A 15,062-nucleotide genomic window follows, 5' to 3' on the forward strand; every position below is an offset into this window, starting at 1 on the left:
CCGCCGCCGCCGCCGCCGCCGCCCCCTGGCCCGCCGCGCGCCGCCAACGCCCCGGGACCGGAGCCTCGCGCCGCCCGCCCGCCGCGGTAAGCGCTCGGCGGCCCCGCGGACCCCGGCCCGCCGCCGGGCCCGGGGCAGGCCCGCCCCCGACGCTGAGGCGGCCGCGCCGAGCCTGCGAGAGCCAGAGCGAGCGCGCGGGCCGCCAGCACGGACCCTCCCGCCTCTCTGCCCAGGCCGCTGCCGCCGTCGCCGCCCGGTGCGTCCGCCCTCCCGCCGGCCCCTCCTCGGCGCGGCCCCGAGGGAGGACGCCCTCGCCCCTCGCCCCTCGCCTCGCGCACCTGGCGCCCCCTCCCTGAAGGGCACGCCGTCCTCCCGGGCGGCCCGCCTCCTTCCCACCCCCGCGCTCCTAACGGTCGTCCTCTGGCACCTCGGCAGCCCTGCCCGGCCCCTTCCCGTCCACCCGCATCCTCCGCCAGGCCTGCCCCGGCCCCCCGACCCTAGTGCCCGGCGCTCCCCGGAGACTTCCCCCAACGAGCCTCCGGGCTTTGACCGGAATTAGCTGGGCCCTGCGGGTCTTAAAGTCCAGGCGTTCCATGACTTTGGCCAACGTGGAAGCTTTTCTTAACCGAAGCACCTCCGCTGGGTCTTCACCTAAATTTCCTTTCAGCGGGCGACATTAATGCTTGGTCATTGGGGTCTCCTTCCTCCCTGTTGCCCGTCCGTTTCTAACAGCTTAGTCTCCTGGCTACGGTCCCTCACACTTTGCCTCTTTTCTTCCCCCCGAGTTAACTTGAAAGAGACCCTCTTTCTTACCCAGTCGTTAGAATTCCTAGTAAGCTTCCCGGTCTGGTCTTTCATTGGGCCCCAGCCCTGGGAGATGCTAAGTCAGTTGTCCGCCGGATCTTTCCTCCACGCACCCCAGTCTGTCTGTCTGTATCTCTCTCTCTCGTTTCTTCTTGCTGCTTACCCCAAACTCAGCCTGCACGCCACTTCTCCACTGTCCCTTGGAGCTGACATGCCAGTGGCACCTTGGCTCCCCACCCATGGTCTCTGCATGTGAAGCCCCTTAGATACCAACAGGCTAGGCTGATCCCCTTTGCCATTCATTATGGGGAGTTTGCTCTCAGGATCCTTCATCTGTAGTCTTCCCCTTGAAGTGCCAGGCCACCCACCCCTCACCCAGCTCCAGTTTTATTTCCTAGTTGTAGATCTGTGTAATTGGGAAGGGATGAGACAGATGTGGACTTTGCATTGCTGCCGTGGCCTAGGGAGCAGGGACCTAAACGGTCCCATATGGTGATTACAGTCAAGTGAGTTCTGTTTCTAGATCTCTGGCCTGGCTTTTTGTAGCCAGTGGACAAATTAGTGTTGTGGTTTGAGGAATTCAAGGACCCCAGTTTGCCCTTGTTTGTGGTTGGGTTAGAGATAGAAAAAGCTGCCCCACTTGAGAACAGAGAAAGGGAGAAGAGGTTGCTACGTGAAGGATTTTAAAAATTCTAAGGAGAAATTTTAAATGGCTTAAAACTTACCAAGTACTTAGGGTGGCTCTTGCTGCTTGTGCATCCCTTCTCCAGTCTCTAATAGTGTGTCAGGAACATGGGGTCCCCTGTGGGGGCAGCTGCATCCTCCCTTGTTTTCCCTGGCTGGGTCCCGAGACTGGGCAAGTGGGCAGAAGGGATCAAATGAGGTAAAGTGTGAAAGCACTTTGAGAACTTAACCAGTAAACATGCCAAGGACATTATCACGATGGCTCAGAGAGGCAGGGGGAACATGGTCTTGCACCCCTTCCTGAGCCTCAGAATTATTCTACCATGCATGGAGGATCTTTCCATCCAGAGAAAGGGCGGAGTCACCTCCCAACAGGCTTGGGGCTGGGTGGTTGCTGGTTGCTCAGATGTTGGGGAATTTGGGACTCCACTTCTGTTAATAGTGGTACCTTTCTGTGCCAAGGCACATTGCTCTGGAATAGGGCTAATTTTAGGGGTGACGGAATGAGGAAATAATGTTAACTTAGTGTGTACTAGGACTGCGTATTCTTTGGATATTTTTCTTCTGAGAGTTCTGAACCCCAGAGAACAGGCTTCGCTCCTGTTCCTGCAAGCCTGTTGTGAGCATCCTGGACAGTGTGTGTCCTCTCCCCTCAACTCCAGCAGGGGGCAGCCTTTTAGTAGCAATAATTCCAGTGCCAGGGGAGGGAGGGTATGTTAAGGCCTGAGAAAGAAGATCGGGCAGACAGGGGCCTAGGGAGACAGTTAGGAGATGAGGCAAACAGATGCTGAAGGTAGGGCCATGGGGTGGCAGATAAGCTGGAGGAATAAGCCTGTGAGGAGAGCCTTAAGATTAAGAAGCCAGGAAAGAGTGCTGTCCGCAGTCCTGTCTGCTCTGCTCCTTGTCCTGGTTCTTTGCTACTGGAAAGGGACCCAAACTTTGAGAGTTTGTGATACAGAAACTTAGCAGAATTTTTTGAATCTCTTCTTAAGGATTTCTCTCCTGGCAGGAGTTCATATTTCTCTCATGGGACAGTACAATTAGGAAACAATTTCCTTGCTTGCTCACCGGAGGGGAAACTGAATTGGAATAAACTTGGTTTCTTTTGTCTTCGTTCTTCCCCATAAACAGAATAGGCTTTATCAGCACCCATGATACGAAGGAAGGGTCCTCAACCATGGCAGTGTTGATTCCTTGTTGTGGGTGGGGGGCAGTGGGAGGCTGCCCTTCATGTTGTAGAGTGTGTAGCAGCGTCTCTGCTCTCTGTTAGACACCAGTAGTGCCCTTCAGTCATGCCAACCAAAACCATCTGCAGATATTGCCACATGTCTCTTGGGGAGCACAGCCCCCCCTTTAATTGAGAACCATTAACTTGGAGGAAACATGGAGAAGACTCATGGGTGTGGAGGGTGGGCACCATGGGGCAGTGTGTGTGCTGTTGGGTGGCACTTCCTGCAGTGTAGGGAATGGCCGGTGGCCACCAGCTGCTGGGACCAGGTCCTCCTGTGACTTTTTTCCAGCTGCTTCTCTGCTTCCCCTGCCCTGACTACCTTTCCCTTGCTTCTGCAGTTGCTCTGCTTCTCACACTGGGAGCCACTCCTCAGTTTGCTCCTTACAACCAGGACACAGAGGTGAAAGCCAGGAGCAGAGAGCATCAAGGAGAGCCACCTTTGCCACTCCCTGGAAGGGAGGGAGGGTGAGTGGTCTTCTGCCTTCCATACCCAGAGGGCTCTTCTGTCCCCCATCTTCCCTCTCAAGATGGGGCTTCTGGAATGAACTTCAGGAAGCTTAGAACAGTCTTTCCTGAGGTTGGTTTGAAGGAATGTGAAGTGTTTTCGTTGGAGTGAGGAAGACTTAGGTATGCAGTAGCTATTTCTAAATGTCTTTCTTTTCCCTAGACTTTTTTTTTTTTTTTAAGATTTTTATTTATTTATTCATGAGACACACAGAGAGGCAGAGACATAAGTAGAGAGAGAAGCGGGCTTCCTACGGGGAGCCCAATGTGGAACTCCATCCCGGAACCAGGGGATCACAACCTGAGCCCAAGGCAGACACTCAACCACTGAGCTACCCAGGAGCCCCCCCTTTTTTCAAATGGTAGTAATATGTACCATTTATCCATTTCTGAGAGTCTAATTTTGCGAGGTTAAGGATGTTCATATTGTACAACCTTAACCCCATCCATCTCCAGAACTTTTAGATTTGCCCCATTTGAGCTGAAGCTCAGTACCCATTGAATACTCTCCTCTCCCCCCAGCCCTAGCACCCATTGTTCTACTCTCTATGTTTCTAAAATTGACTCTTCTAGGAATTTCAGGTAAGAGGAATCCTGTATTTCTTCCTTTGTGACCGGGTTGTTTCATTTCACATACCATCTTCAAGTTGATTCACTGGCCATATTAAGTAGGGGTTATAGCGTGGGAAGAATGAACCTACTCTGTTGTCCTGGGAGGCTTGTTTGAATCCAGTGAAAGGGAGAGCTTTTCAATAGATGTATCTCCTGATGGCCATGTGTGCTATGACATGTTCCATCACCAGAAATGTCCAGTTGGGGCTATTGTAGGAGAGATGCTCATGCCAGGGGTGGTCCACCCCGCTTTAAATGATCTCCAAAGCTGCATTTCCTGGTAGGATGCTGGTATCCTGGAACTGGGTCCCATCTTTGTCATAGCATTTTATTTCATTTTCCCATGTGCAGCTGTAGTGAGAACTACTCTCCCGTGGCCCTTCTGGTGGAAACTCCTCCTCCTTTCTTGCCAGAGCTGTGGAGTCTTGGACTTGATGGAAACTGTGGAGGTACTCGGGTCCAGCTTCCCCACCAGCCAGTGAGGGAAGCCCCTGTGCAGCTCCCTGAAACCTTGCCCATCTGTCCTCGCTTGGAACTGCCAGGGATGAGCTGCCTCCAGAGAGTCTCCTCTGCTGTTCCTTAGAGGGACAGGTCACTGCCACTGCCACTGCTTCTATCAACCTCATTTCTACTTTATGGTGAGGGGAGCTCTTCCCTAGTTTATAGCATAATCACGTTCCTTTTTTGATTTTTAGTAGTCTTTCTGATCCATGGAAAGGGTCTGGGTGTTGATTATTGTTGGGTAAACCAGCCCCAGGGTGCACTGACTAGACTTAACCTGCTTGCAGCCTTCCGTGTGCCCTCTCTTTTTGCCTGGAATAGGGCCTCCCCACTGCCACTCTCCTTCTGACCACCCCCCCCCCCCAGTTGAATCCCTGGATTCTAGCCACCAAACAGGCAGCCCTGAGTTTTTTCAGGAGGGAAATAATTTTCCTCCAAGATTTTGTTTGTAATTCTTTTCATACCTGATGTTTTCTGTCTTTAGAATATCTGTGGCTTCAGTCGGTTTTTTGTTTGCTTGTCTTATTTGTGTTTTACCTTTGTCCTGAGCATTCCCACATACCTCAGCCAGCCCTTTACCAAATGCTGCACCACACTGGGAGGGCACTGAGGTCTGGAGAGGTCCTTGGCATTCTCTGCCACACTGCCAGTGCCTCACTCAGCTCGGCTGAGGGAATTAAACTACTCTTGAGGCCTACTGTAGGGGACAGAGATGAGGAGCTGGGGTTGTGGTTCCCCTGCCTGGATAACTAGAAGCTTTTAGCAGCTATGCATCTCCCTGTTATGCAGGCCATAGGAGGGCCAGAAGTAGGAAAGCCCAACTGGCCCATTGGTTTAACCCCAGCTTTGTTTCTGTGCCTCTTGGTAAGGATCTTTCCCCGAAGTGAAGCTCCCTTCTCAGGCACCACTGCAGTCAGATCATCATCCTGCTGCTTGGGGACCTTGGTTCATTCCAGCACAGGCCCCTTCCTGAAGAGAGCCCAGTTCCATCCCTACCTGCTTCCTGGGGCAAGGCTGCCAAGTGAGTCTAGGGTGGAGGGAGGTACCCCCTGCTGAAGCTGGAAGGGGCTCTAGCTGCCCTGTTTCCTCCCCTCCCCCAGATCTTCCTCATTGTGACAGTTCGCTTAACTCATGGTGTGAGTGGCACGTGGCTTGGCTTAGGTGAGTCCTTTTAGAGTTCGTTAGGTGGGAATCTATACTTTAATCTCTTGTGGTTCTCCGGGTGTGCTGTCTCCAAGGCCTAGTGTTCCTGCTTCTCCACAGGTTTTTGGAGAGTGAACACCAGGTCCCCCCTCCTCCCTTCAGCCCCACTGACCTCGAGGACACACCCAGCTTCATAATGGCAGCAGAGACCCTCAATTTTGGGCCTGAGTGGTGAGTTAGACATGCTGTGGATGGCTTGGAGAAGCCAAAAAGAATAGAATTGCTCAGACTCCAGTCTCTTTTCCTTCTTTCCCTGTGTCCCTTTTGTAGGTTGAGGGCCCTTTCCAGTGGCGGCAGTGTGGCCTCCCCACCCCCATCCCCTGCCATGCCCAAATACAAGCTGGCTGACTATCGCTATGGGCGAGAAGAGATGTTGGCTCTCTACATCAAGGAGGACAAGGTAAGGGTAGGCAGGTGTAGGGTATGTGACCCGGTTGCCTGTTGGGTCTCAGCCAGTGGAGAGGGTCCAGGAGCATGAGATCTTGGCTCTCCTCCCCCAATTGACAGGTGCCTGATGAGCTGCAGGACAAGGAGTTTGCTGCGGTCCTACAGGAGGAGCCACTACAGCCTCTGGCTCTGGAGCCTCTGACTGAGGAGGAGCAGGTGGGGCTGGGCCGGGGCAGTGCAGGGTGGGGCGCTGGGTCTTCACCTGGGAGAGAGGGGCTGAACCTGGGAAGACAGGTGGTGGAGGTTGTGGTTCTAGGCAGGGGTGAGGAGGGGTGGGTGCCTGGGTCCTCACTCCCACCCCTGGCTCCCTCCTCAGAGAAACTTCTCCCTGTCAGTGAACAGTGTGGCTGTGCTGAGGCTGATGGGAAAAGGGGCTGGCCCCCCCCTAGGTGGCACCTCCCGTGGCAGGGGCAGCACTCGGAGCCGAGGTAGAGAGGGTGATGGTGTGTTATAGGGGTGGGCCGGGGGGCGAGGCTATGGTTTTGAGGGTGCAAAGAGATGGTTAGGCAGGTTTCCCATGTGTATCTTGTCCTTTCTCTAGGCCGAGGCCGTGGTGATAGTTGCTTTTACCAAAGAAGCATTGAAGAAGGCGATGGGGCCTTTGGCCGAAACCCTCGGGAGATTCAGCGTAGCCAGAGTTGGGATGACAGGTGCTGGCAGCATAGTGGCAGAGCAGAGAAGTCTTGTGGCTTAGTCCTTGGAGGGGGGCTTGGGTGTTTGTCATTAGAGGTCAATAGGAGACCCACCAGATGAGCCCTGGTCACAGATTTTCCTCTTTGCCCTGTGACTCCCTGTGGCCCTCTCCTTTTTTTTTCTGAATCTCTTAGTATTTACTCTGTGACCTTCATTTCTACATGCCCCCCTGGGCTCCATCCCAAGCCTGACTTTTCCCTAAAACCTCCCCCTTACCCCCCTTCTCAGGGCAGAATGGACAAGGTGTGCAGAGATGCCACAGGTTGGGGGAGGGAATCTGTTCTCCTTTGAAATACCTTTTCCTTCTGCAGAGGCGAGAGAAGGTTTGAGAAGTCAGCCAGGAGGGACGGAGGTACGGAGTGTAGCAATGACCAGGTCCTGAGGGTCATTGGGGTGAGGCGGCGGGGGGAAGGGGGACTAAATGGGTGATGCTGTTAGGAGGGTGTTTTCCTGAGGGAGGCGTTGGTGGGGACAGGAGGGCCCAGAGCTGGTCTCTTTTACTGTAAGGTCTATAGTAAGAGTCTTCCAGGGACTGTGGCTGCTGTTCTTCTCACTCTATCTTCCCCCACCCTCAAGCACGATCCGGGTTTGAGGAGGGAGGGGCTGGCCCAAGGAAGGAACATGCCCGCTCAGATAGCGAGAACTGGCGTTCTCTCCGAGAGGAGCAAGAAGAAGAGGAGGAGGGCAGTTGGAGACTTGGGGCAGGACCCCGGCGAGATGGCGACCGCTGGCGCTCAGCCAGCCCCGGTGAGGTTGGGGCCGGATGGGTGTTGTGGAGGGCAGTGGGTGGCAGGAACTTCCTGTGAGAGTGGGCGCCCATGGCTGGGTAGAGAAAACAGCTTTCTGGAGTGGAGTGGGTGGGAGGGCAGGCCTGGAAATGCCAGGGTTCCCCAAGTGGGGGGAAGACCTGATGGACAGCAGAAGGGTCAAGGCTGGCTTGACTGGGACACTGACTTCCCTTCTCTGACTTTTCCTGCCCAGATGGCGGCCCCCGCTCTGCTGGTTGGCGGGAACATGGGGACCGGCGTCGCAAGTTTGAATTTGATTTGCGAGGGGATCGAGGAGGGTGTGGTGAAGAGGAAGGGCGGGGTGGGGGAGGCAGCTCTCACCTCCGGAGGTGCCGAGGGCCTGACGGCTTTGAGGAAGACAAGGATGGGCTCCCAGAGTGGTGCCTGGATGATGAGGATGAAGAGATGGGCACTTTCGATGCCTCTGGGGCCTTCTTGCCTCTCAAGGTATGGGAGGAAGGGGGGAGGCGGCAGGTCTACACTAGAGGGTGGTGGGATCTATCCTGCAGGGGGCACCTCTTGTTCGTACCCATTCATCCTCTGCCCTTTGTCCCCACTGTGTCCCTTAACCTCGTGCAGAAAGGTCCCAAGGAGCCTATTCCTGAGGAGCAGGAGCTCGACTTCCAGGGCCTGGAGGAAGAAGAGGAAGAGCCTTCTGAAGGGCTAGATGAGGGGGCGCCTGAAGCAGGTGAGCCTGTAGGATGGGGCGGGGAGGAAGAAGAGTGCCTTGAGCCAGGCCAGGCAGGCAGAGGGGCCCTCACCAGATTATGCACCCGTTTTTAGGAGAAGGTGATTTAGGAGAAGAGCAGGTGTTGCCAGGTGTGGGGAGGAATGCAGCAGGGCTGTGTCTGAGAAGGCAGTGTGTCAGTTCAAACTAAGGCATGATCAAGATGATCTGTGCAAACCAAGAATGCAGTGTTAAGTCTGTGGTATTGTGTTTATGCTGTGGGCAGGGACGATGTGTCCAGTGTTGTGAGGTGGGGTTTGTGGTGCTGATTTTTTGGAGTTGACCAAAGTTATCTGGGTGCATTCAGTGCCCAGAGGCCTAGCTTCTGGCCACAAGTGGGGGATTTCTGCCAAATAATTTTTAAGGCCTCTCAGGTTTTGAATTCTGATAATTACCCATTTCTTTCAGGAGGGAAGGAACTGACCCCACTGCCCTCTCAGGAGGAGAAGTCTAGCTCCTCATCCCCACTGCCCACCTTGGGCCCACTCTGGGGAGCTAATGGGGAAGGTGATGACCCTGCAGACAAGGACCTGCCGGCCACTGAAGGTAGTTGGGGGGAGGAGAGGTGGGCATGGGGGGTGCTCCCCTTTCTTGCAGGAGGGAGGTACCCAAGGAATCTTGGAGGCAGGGTAGAACTAGAGCCTACTTTTCTGGAATGAGGGTGGACAGGGGAGTGTCTCATTCTCTTCTCTGTCTTCTCCCCCCCCCATTTCACTTCTTTTCTTTGCTTCTAGATGATATGAGGGGAGTGCCTCTGAGTCCTGGTGTGGGCTCACCCTCTGGCCCACCTGGAGATCTGGAGGACGATGAAGGCCTAAAGCACCTGCAGCAGGTGTGAGGGACCTCAGAAGGCTCTAGGGATCCAGCCCTTTGGGGAATAGAGAGTCATTGTTCATCTGTCCCTGCCCAGTTCCTTGCTTTCCCCGTCTGTTCTTCTGCATTGTGACCTGATCTCCTGACCGCACTCCGACCTTAGCCCCAGCCCATCCTGATATTGCCGTGATTGTGCAATTAAGCCTTCCCTCTCTCTCTGGTCTCCCAGGAGGCAGAGAAGCTGGTGGCCTCGCTGCAGGACAGCTCCCTGGAGGAGGAGCAGTTCACGGCCGCCATGCAGGCCCAGGGCCTGCGCCACTCAGCAGCTGCCACTGCCCTCCCCCTTAGCCACGGTGCAGCCCGGAAGTGGTTCTACAAGGACCCTCAGGGCGAGATCCAAGGTACCTGTGGGGAGTGGGGACCGTGCAGGAGGGGCTGCTGGAGGCGAGGGGACAACACCATTCTCATCCAGGGCTTCTCTGGCACAGCTTTTAACTGAGGTCCCCCTTTTCTTGGTCCAGGTCCCTTCACAACACAGGAGATGGCAGAGTGGTTCCAGGCAGGCTATTTCTCTATGGCACTGCTTGTGAAGCGGGGCTGTGATGAGGGCTTCCAGCCACTGGGTGAGGTGATCAAGATGTGGGGTCGTGTGCCCTTTGCCCCAGGACCCTCACCCCCCCCACTGTTGGTAAGCACATCTGCCTTGGTGAGGAGTGGGGAGGGGAAATGGGAGCTGAATGGGTGGATTGTAGTGGCAGGTGCAGAGTGAGACAAGGTCAGAGCCACAGGAGTGCTCTGGCTCTCCCTCAGGGCAACATGGACCAGGAGCGGCTGAAGAAGCAGCAGGAGCTAGCTGCGGCGGCCTTGTACCAGCAGCTGCAGCACCAGCAGTTTCTGCAGCTGGTTGGCAGGTATGGGGGTGCCTGGAAGGCCTTGGTCGTCAGGCTAGGCCCAGGCTACGTGGCCTCCGCCCCGATACCTGTCTCTGTTCCTGCAGCCGGCAGCTCCCACAGTGCGCGCTCCGGGAGAAGGCAGCTCTGGGGGACCTGAGCCCGCCACAGCAACAGCAGCTCACTGCGTTCTTGCAGCAGCTCCAAGCTCTCAAACCTCCCAGGTCCAGGCCCGGTCTCTGGGCGGCAGGGTGGGGGTGCTGGACCCAGAGAAACTCAGAGTTCTGAGAATTACTGCTTTGCTCAGCAGAGGTGGGGACCAGAACCTGCTCCCGACCATGAACCGGTCCTTGTCGGTGCCGGATTCAGGTCCCCTCTGGGACATACATACCTCAGCCTCATCACAGTCAGGTGTGTGGCCCACCTGCTCCCTGCCCCCGTGTTCTGAACCCCGATGACCCTGCCCACCAGCACCCCCCAAGGCCCCGGGTGAGTGGGGGGCTTTGTGTCTGTGGCTGCTCCAGCCCAGCATACCCTAAGCTTCCTCCTGCAGCTGCCTTTGCTTTCTGCAGGCGGTGAGGCCAGTCTTTGGGACATACCAATTAACTCTTCGACTCAGGGTCCAATTCTAGAACAACTCCAGCTGCAACACAAAGTGAGTAGGCTTCCTGGGGCTGGGCTTCTTGGGCAGTGAGGGCTGGGCTGAGGCAGGGAAGGCCAGGTGCCCCCAGGTCTGCCGTCTGAGCACATTGACTATGCCAGTTCCAAGAGCGCAGAGAAGTGGAGCTCAGGGCGAAGCGGGAAGAGGAGGAGCGCAAGCGGCGGGAGGAGAAACGGCGGCAGCAACAGCAGCAGCAGGAGGAGCAGAAGCGGCGGCAGGAGGAGGAGGAGCTATTCCGGCGCAAGCAGGTGTGTGCCTGGCTGCGTCTCCCCTCGCCCACCAGGCCTGGGCCCCAGGGTGAGGCCATGGGCCCTCACCACGTCACTCCGGTTCAGGTGCGGCAGCAGGAGCTCTTGCTGAAGCTGCTGCAGCAGCAGCAGGCAGCTGCTGTCCAGGTGCCGCCGGCACCCAGCTCCCCGCCCCCGTTGTGGGCCGGCCTGGCCAAGCAGGGGCTCTCCATGAAGACGCTGCTGGAGCTGCAGTTGGAGGGCGAGCGGCAGCTGCACAAGCAGCCCTCACCCCGGGAGCCATCGCGGGCCCAGGCCCCCAACCACCGTGTGGTGAGCAGGCTGGCCCTTCCCCCACTGACTGGCATTTTTGAGCTCAAGAATCCCTTCTAGTCAGTTCCAAGGATGACCCGGGGTGGGAGGAGTCGCTGAGCCCCAACTTTCCAGCCTGAGCGCTGGTCCATATCTGATTCTGAAGTGTTGCTTTTCTGGGTGGCCCTCATCTCACCCCACTTGGCTGCCTCCACAAGCCCCCCGACTTAGCTGTTTTGAACGTGTGTGTCTGTATTTGGGCCACTCTGATTTTTGCCATCTATAGCAGCTTGGGGGCCTGGGCTCGGCCCCCCTGAACCAGTGGGTATCTGAGGCCGGGCCGCTGTGGGGCGGGCCCGACAAGAGTGGGGGCGGCAGCAGCGGCCCGGGGCTCTGGGAGGACACCCTCAAGAGTGGCGGGAGCCTGGCCCGCAGCCTGGGCCTAAAGAACAGCCGGAGCAGCCCCTCTCTCAGGTGGGTGTCAGGCCCTGCAGGCTCTGTCCGGGCTCGGGCAGGGGTGGAAGGTTGTGACAGGCCTCAGCTGATCTCTTGCCTCTGATTGACCCCTGGCCCACTCAGTGACTCGTACAGCCATCTGTCAGGTCGGCCTGTGCGCAAAAAGACAGAGGAGGAAGAGAAGCTGTTGAAGCTGCTGCAGGGCATCCCCAGGCCCCAGGATGGCTTCACCCAGTGGTGTGAGCAGATGCTGCACACGCTGAGCACCACAGGCAGCCTGGATGGTACGGGCCACATACCCTGGAAGGCCGGGTGGGGCTGGGGCTTCCAGACCTGCGTCAGGTGGGCCCTGACCAACACCTCCCCTGCCCTTTAGTGCCCATGGCTGTAGCGATCCTCAAGGAGGTAGAATCCCCCTACGACGTCCACGATTATATCCGTTCTTGCTTGGGGGACACGCTGGAAGCCAAAGAATTTGCCAAACAGTTCCTGGAACGGAGGGCCAAACAGAAAGCCAGCCAGCAAAGGCAGCAGCAGCAGGTGAGGCTTCTGCCCGATTGGCCCTCTAGTGGGTGGGGTGAGGCTGCTGGTACCCTGCTGACCCAGCCTCCCTCTCTGAGCCTCACAGGAGGCGTGGCTGAGCAGTGGCTCCCTACAGACAGCCTTTCAGACCAACCACAGCACCAAACTCGGCCCTGGGGAGGGCAGCAAGGCCAAGAGGCGGGCGCTGATGCTGCACTCAGATCCTAGCATCTTGGGTGAGTTTGGGGGTGTGGCCATGCAGGAGGCTTCTTACTCAGCAGGGGCCAGGAGCCTAGGGAGAGCTCAAACCCAGCTTCTCCCCGGCTTCAGGGTACTCCCTGCACGGACCTTCTGGTGAGATCGAGAGCGTGGATGACTACTGACCAGCCCATCCCACCAGCCTCTGGGCTGTAGGCCAGGGGCGGCAACAGCGGCTTGGACCCTTGGGTCCCCAGCCTGCAGGCTCCCCACCAGGAGCATAGGAGGAAGCAGGGGCAGGGTCCCCAGCACTTGTTACAAACCACACGATGCACCTTAACTCACCCACCACGAGGCACTTTACAGATTGGGGGGGAAGGGTTTTTTTTTTTTTCCTTTGTTTTGTCTTTTTTCTTTTTTTAAAAAAACATTTTAAACAACCCTGAAGAAAATGTTAGGAGAGACAGAGTTGTTAAAAGCTAGACTCTAAGCACCCCTTTCCCCTCTAGGGACAGTGAGGGTGACAATGGAAGGTCCACAGGTTTTTTGGGGGTTTTTTGGTTTTTTGGGGGTTTTTTGGTTTTGTTTTTTTAAGAAAAAAGAAAAAGAAAAAAAAAAAGGTTAGGAGATTGAAAGAAAAAACACACTGTTATTTTGGGGCAGTGGGGACATAGGCCCCATGGACCTGTCCTGCCTGGCCCCCGAGGCTGCACTTACCCTCCCTGCCCCGCAAGGTGGGCCATTGGGGTAACTGGAAGCTGGGGTGCCAGCAGTTTGCACAGCGAGGCCCCCTCAGCCCCGCCAGCCGGACCCGCTGTGAACGGCTCCCTTTGTTGCTGTGACTGTGGCAGAGGTGTCCGAGGTAGGGGCCAAAGTAGCCCCTTGGCTTTGCTGCTTTGGGGGAAAGTTGCACAAATGGGCCAGGCTGCCTCAGCTCTCTAGGCTGCCATCCTGTGCTGGCTGATGGGGTAGAGGGGAAAGGGCCTGCCGGTGCCAACCTCATCTGGCTGTCAGGGTGGTAGAACTTTCGCTCTGGCCCTGGTGAGGGCTTCCCCCACTGCTGCCATTTGTGGGGACGGCCTGGGTGTGAAGCTGAAAGCCTCAGCTCCCTGCCTTGCCACATGAATGTATTCTTTGGGCCACAAGCCCCTGCTGCGCCTTCTGCCTCAACCCTGCGCGAGGTGGGAGTGGAGCAGTTCCTCCAGGAGCTGGAGAGAGAGGCACCACTTCATGACTGTTTTCTCCTGTGAAAGGGGCAAGAGGAGGGCCTAGGAGGCCAAGGGAGTGGGCAGCATGGGGCTTCAGGTTGCGGTGTGGGGGCTGTTAGAAGGGAGTTCCCTGCCTGCAGCCAGCTGTGTGGGATGTGGACCACCCAGCTCTGCTCTGATCCCTCCATTGACCAAATGGGAGAGAAGCAAGTGGCCTCTCCCCTTTCTGCTCCCCTGATGCATTTTTAATGTTGGGTAAGGTGGGGGGGGGTCAAGAATAGAAGTGTCGTCTCTCCTGGGTCAGGGGTAGGCTGCCTTCTGTTGCTCACCAACTTCTTATTCCCAATCACTTACCTGGGTTTGTCTCCATTTGTGTTTTCTTTTTTGTTTTGTTGTTTGTTTTTTAAACAGTTTGTTGTATCTTTTGGTTTCTCATCTAACTTCTCCCATCGACCTCATTGCTCAGAGCGCAGTATTAGGGCAGGATTCTGCCACTGCCTCCCCTCCATGAATGTATTTATCCTTCCTGCCCTGGGGAAATGGGGAGTGGCCCGTTTTCTTTCCCATCTAACCCCAGAGAGACCACATTTTTTTTGTTTGTTTTTTCGTTTTGCACCAAAGTGGCAACTGGGTCAGTGTTGGGGGATAAAGCTGGCCTCGGGGGTGGAGGACACCCTCCACCTGCTTCTCCCTGGTTTCAACAGTGTTAGTGTCCGTGAAAAGACAATATTCTCTCTAAAGCAATAAGGGGGTGATGGGCCAGGGGGAAATGTCTTGCTGCTGCTGGCCCCCCAGCTCCCCCCTTCCTCACGCCAGTATTTGGCGGCAGTAGAGGTGTGGGGGGGATACTGTTGTGACTGAATGTAACCGCCCACACCCCCACCCCTGCCGCAGCCAATGCAGGGGAGGGGGGGTGACACTCTTCCCTGTCTCTTCCTTCCCCTTCTCCCCCAGCTAAAGAGACTTTGAATTTAGGGGGCCCTTGAGCCTGGAGAGGCCTTAACCCTGTGAGGAAGTGTAGGGGGAGCCCTCTCCCACCCCCATCCCCTTCTGAGAGTGGTCAATGTTTACAAGCCCCTGAGCCCCCGGGGCCCAGGGACTCCACCCCCATTGCTGTCCTTTCCCACCCGTCTTCCTGGGCCCCAGCTGCTCTCCCACCCTTCCTGGGTTGGGGTGGGTGCAGGGGCTGTTCTGTACTCCTTGTCTGCCTTGGACCCACAATCTCCCCTACTCCCACCCTATGTGACTCCCCTCTCTTCTACCTGCCCCTGTAAATATTCCCCTTCCCTCAATAAAACTTGGTGTGTGTTCTCCCCTTCTGCTTCTGTGTCTTTTCTTGGGGAAAAGGGTCTTTGGGGCTAAGCGTGAGGAACTTAAAGAGCTGTGGCCAGGGACAACTATGGTCATCCAGGGTCAGAGTGCTGTGTGTGTTTGGGAACATCCACGGCCCTGCTGCGCAGGTCCTCCTGCCTCACTTTAGCTGAGAAGGTGTGGGGATTCCTCTCTGGTCCCCATATACCACCACGACCCTGCCCCAACAAACGCACAGTTAGGCTCAGAGGTTGGAGTGAGAAAGACGCA

The 15,062-nt window shown here is 56.4% G+C and overlaps 1 protein-coding gene across 4 annotated transcripts; it reads left to right on the top strand.

The window, feature by feature from the left end:
• The first annotated feature begins 25 nt into the window (after positions 1-25).
• GIGYF1 (GRB10 interacting GYF protein 1) lies at positions 26-14,796 on the top strand. Of its 4 annotated transcripts, XM_038539240.1 has the most exons (29): positions 26-86; positions 3,058-3,184; positions 4,187-4,473; positions 5,206-5,357; positions 5,437-5,497; positions 5,600-5,710; positions 5,810-5,939; positions 6,047-6,142; positions 6,303-6,414; positions 6,528-6,636; positions 6,991-7,031; positions 7,256-7,426; positions 7,661-7,914; positions 8,047-8,155; positions 8,603-8,740; positions 8,929-9,026; positions 9,237-9,408; positions 9,529-9,695; positions 9,818-9,918; positions 10,005-10,121; positions 10,208-10,308; positions 10,470-10,552; positions 10,660-10,806; positions 10,894-11,118; positions 11,384-11,571; positions 11,677-11,837; positions 11,930-12,093; positions 12,182-12,311; positions 12,406-14,796. In XM_038539240.1, exons 6-29 carry the CDS (start codon positions 5,676-5,678, stop codon positions 12,456-12,458), a joined length of 3,102 nt encoding a protein of 1,033 aa, XP_038395168.1. In that variant the 5' UTR covers positions 26-86; positions 3,058-3,184; positions 4,187-4,473; positions 5,206-5,357; positions 5,437-5,497; positions 5,600-5,675; the 3' UTR covers positions 12,459-14,796. The 4 variants fall into 4 exon arrangements, with proteins under 4 accessions (XP_038395168.1, XP_038395166.1, XP_038395167.1 ...); XM_038539238.1 differs by having other exon boundaries at positions 12,182-14,796; XM_038539239.1 differs by having other exon boundaries at positions 11,387-11,571; positions 12,182-14,796.
• Positions 14,797-15,062: the final 266 nt, after the last annotated feature.

Source organism: Canis lupus, chromosome 6 (genome assembly GCF_011100685.1).
Source record: "Canis lupus familiaris isolate Mischka breed German Shepherd chromosome 6, alternate assembly UU_Cfam_GSD_1.0, whole genome shotgun sequence".
NCBI lineage: Eukaryota > Metazoa > Chordata > Mammalia > Carnivora > Canidae > Canis > Canis lupus.

Excerpts from the sequence above, each read along its gene's own strand:
- GIGYF1 (XM_038539238.1), top strand. The coding sequence starts at position 5,676 with ATGGCAGCAGAGACCCTCAATTTTGGGCCTGAGTG. Across the intron at positions 7,032-7,255 it reads GTCAGCCAGGAGGGACGGAG|CACGATCCGGGTTTGAGGAG; the intron begins GTACGGAGTGTA and ends CCCACCCTCAAG. Across the intron at positions 11,119-11,383 it reads AGGCCCCCAACCACCGTGTG|CAGCTTGGGGGCCTGGGCTC; the intron begins GTGAGCAGGCTG and ends TGCCATCTATAG.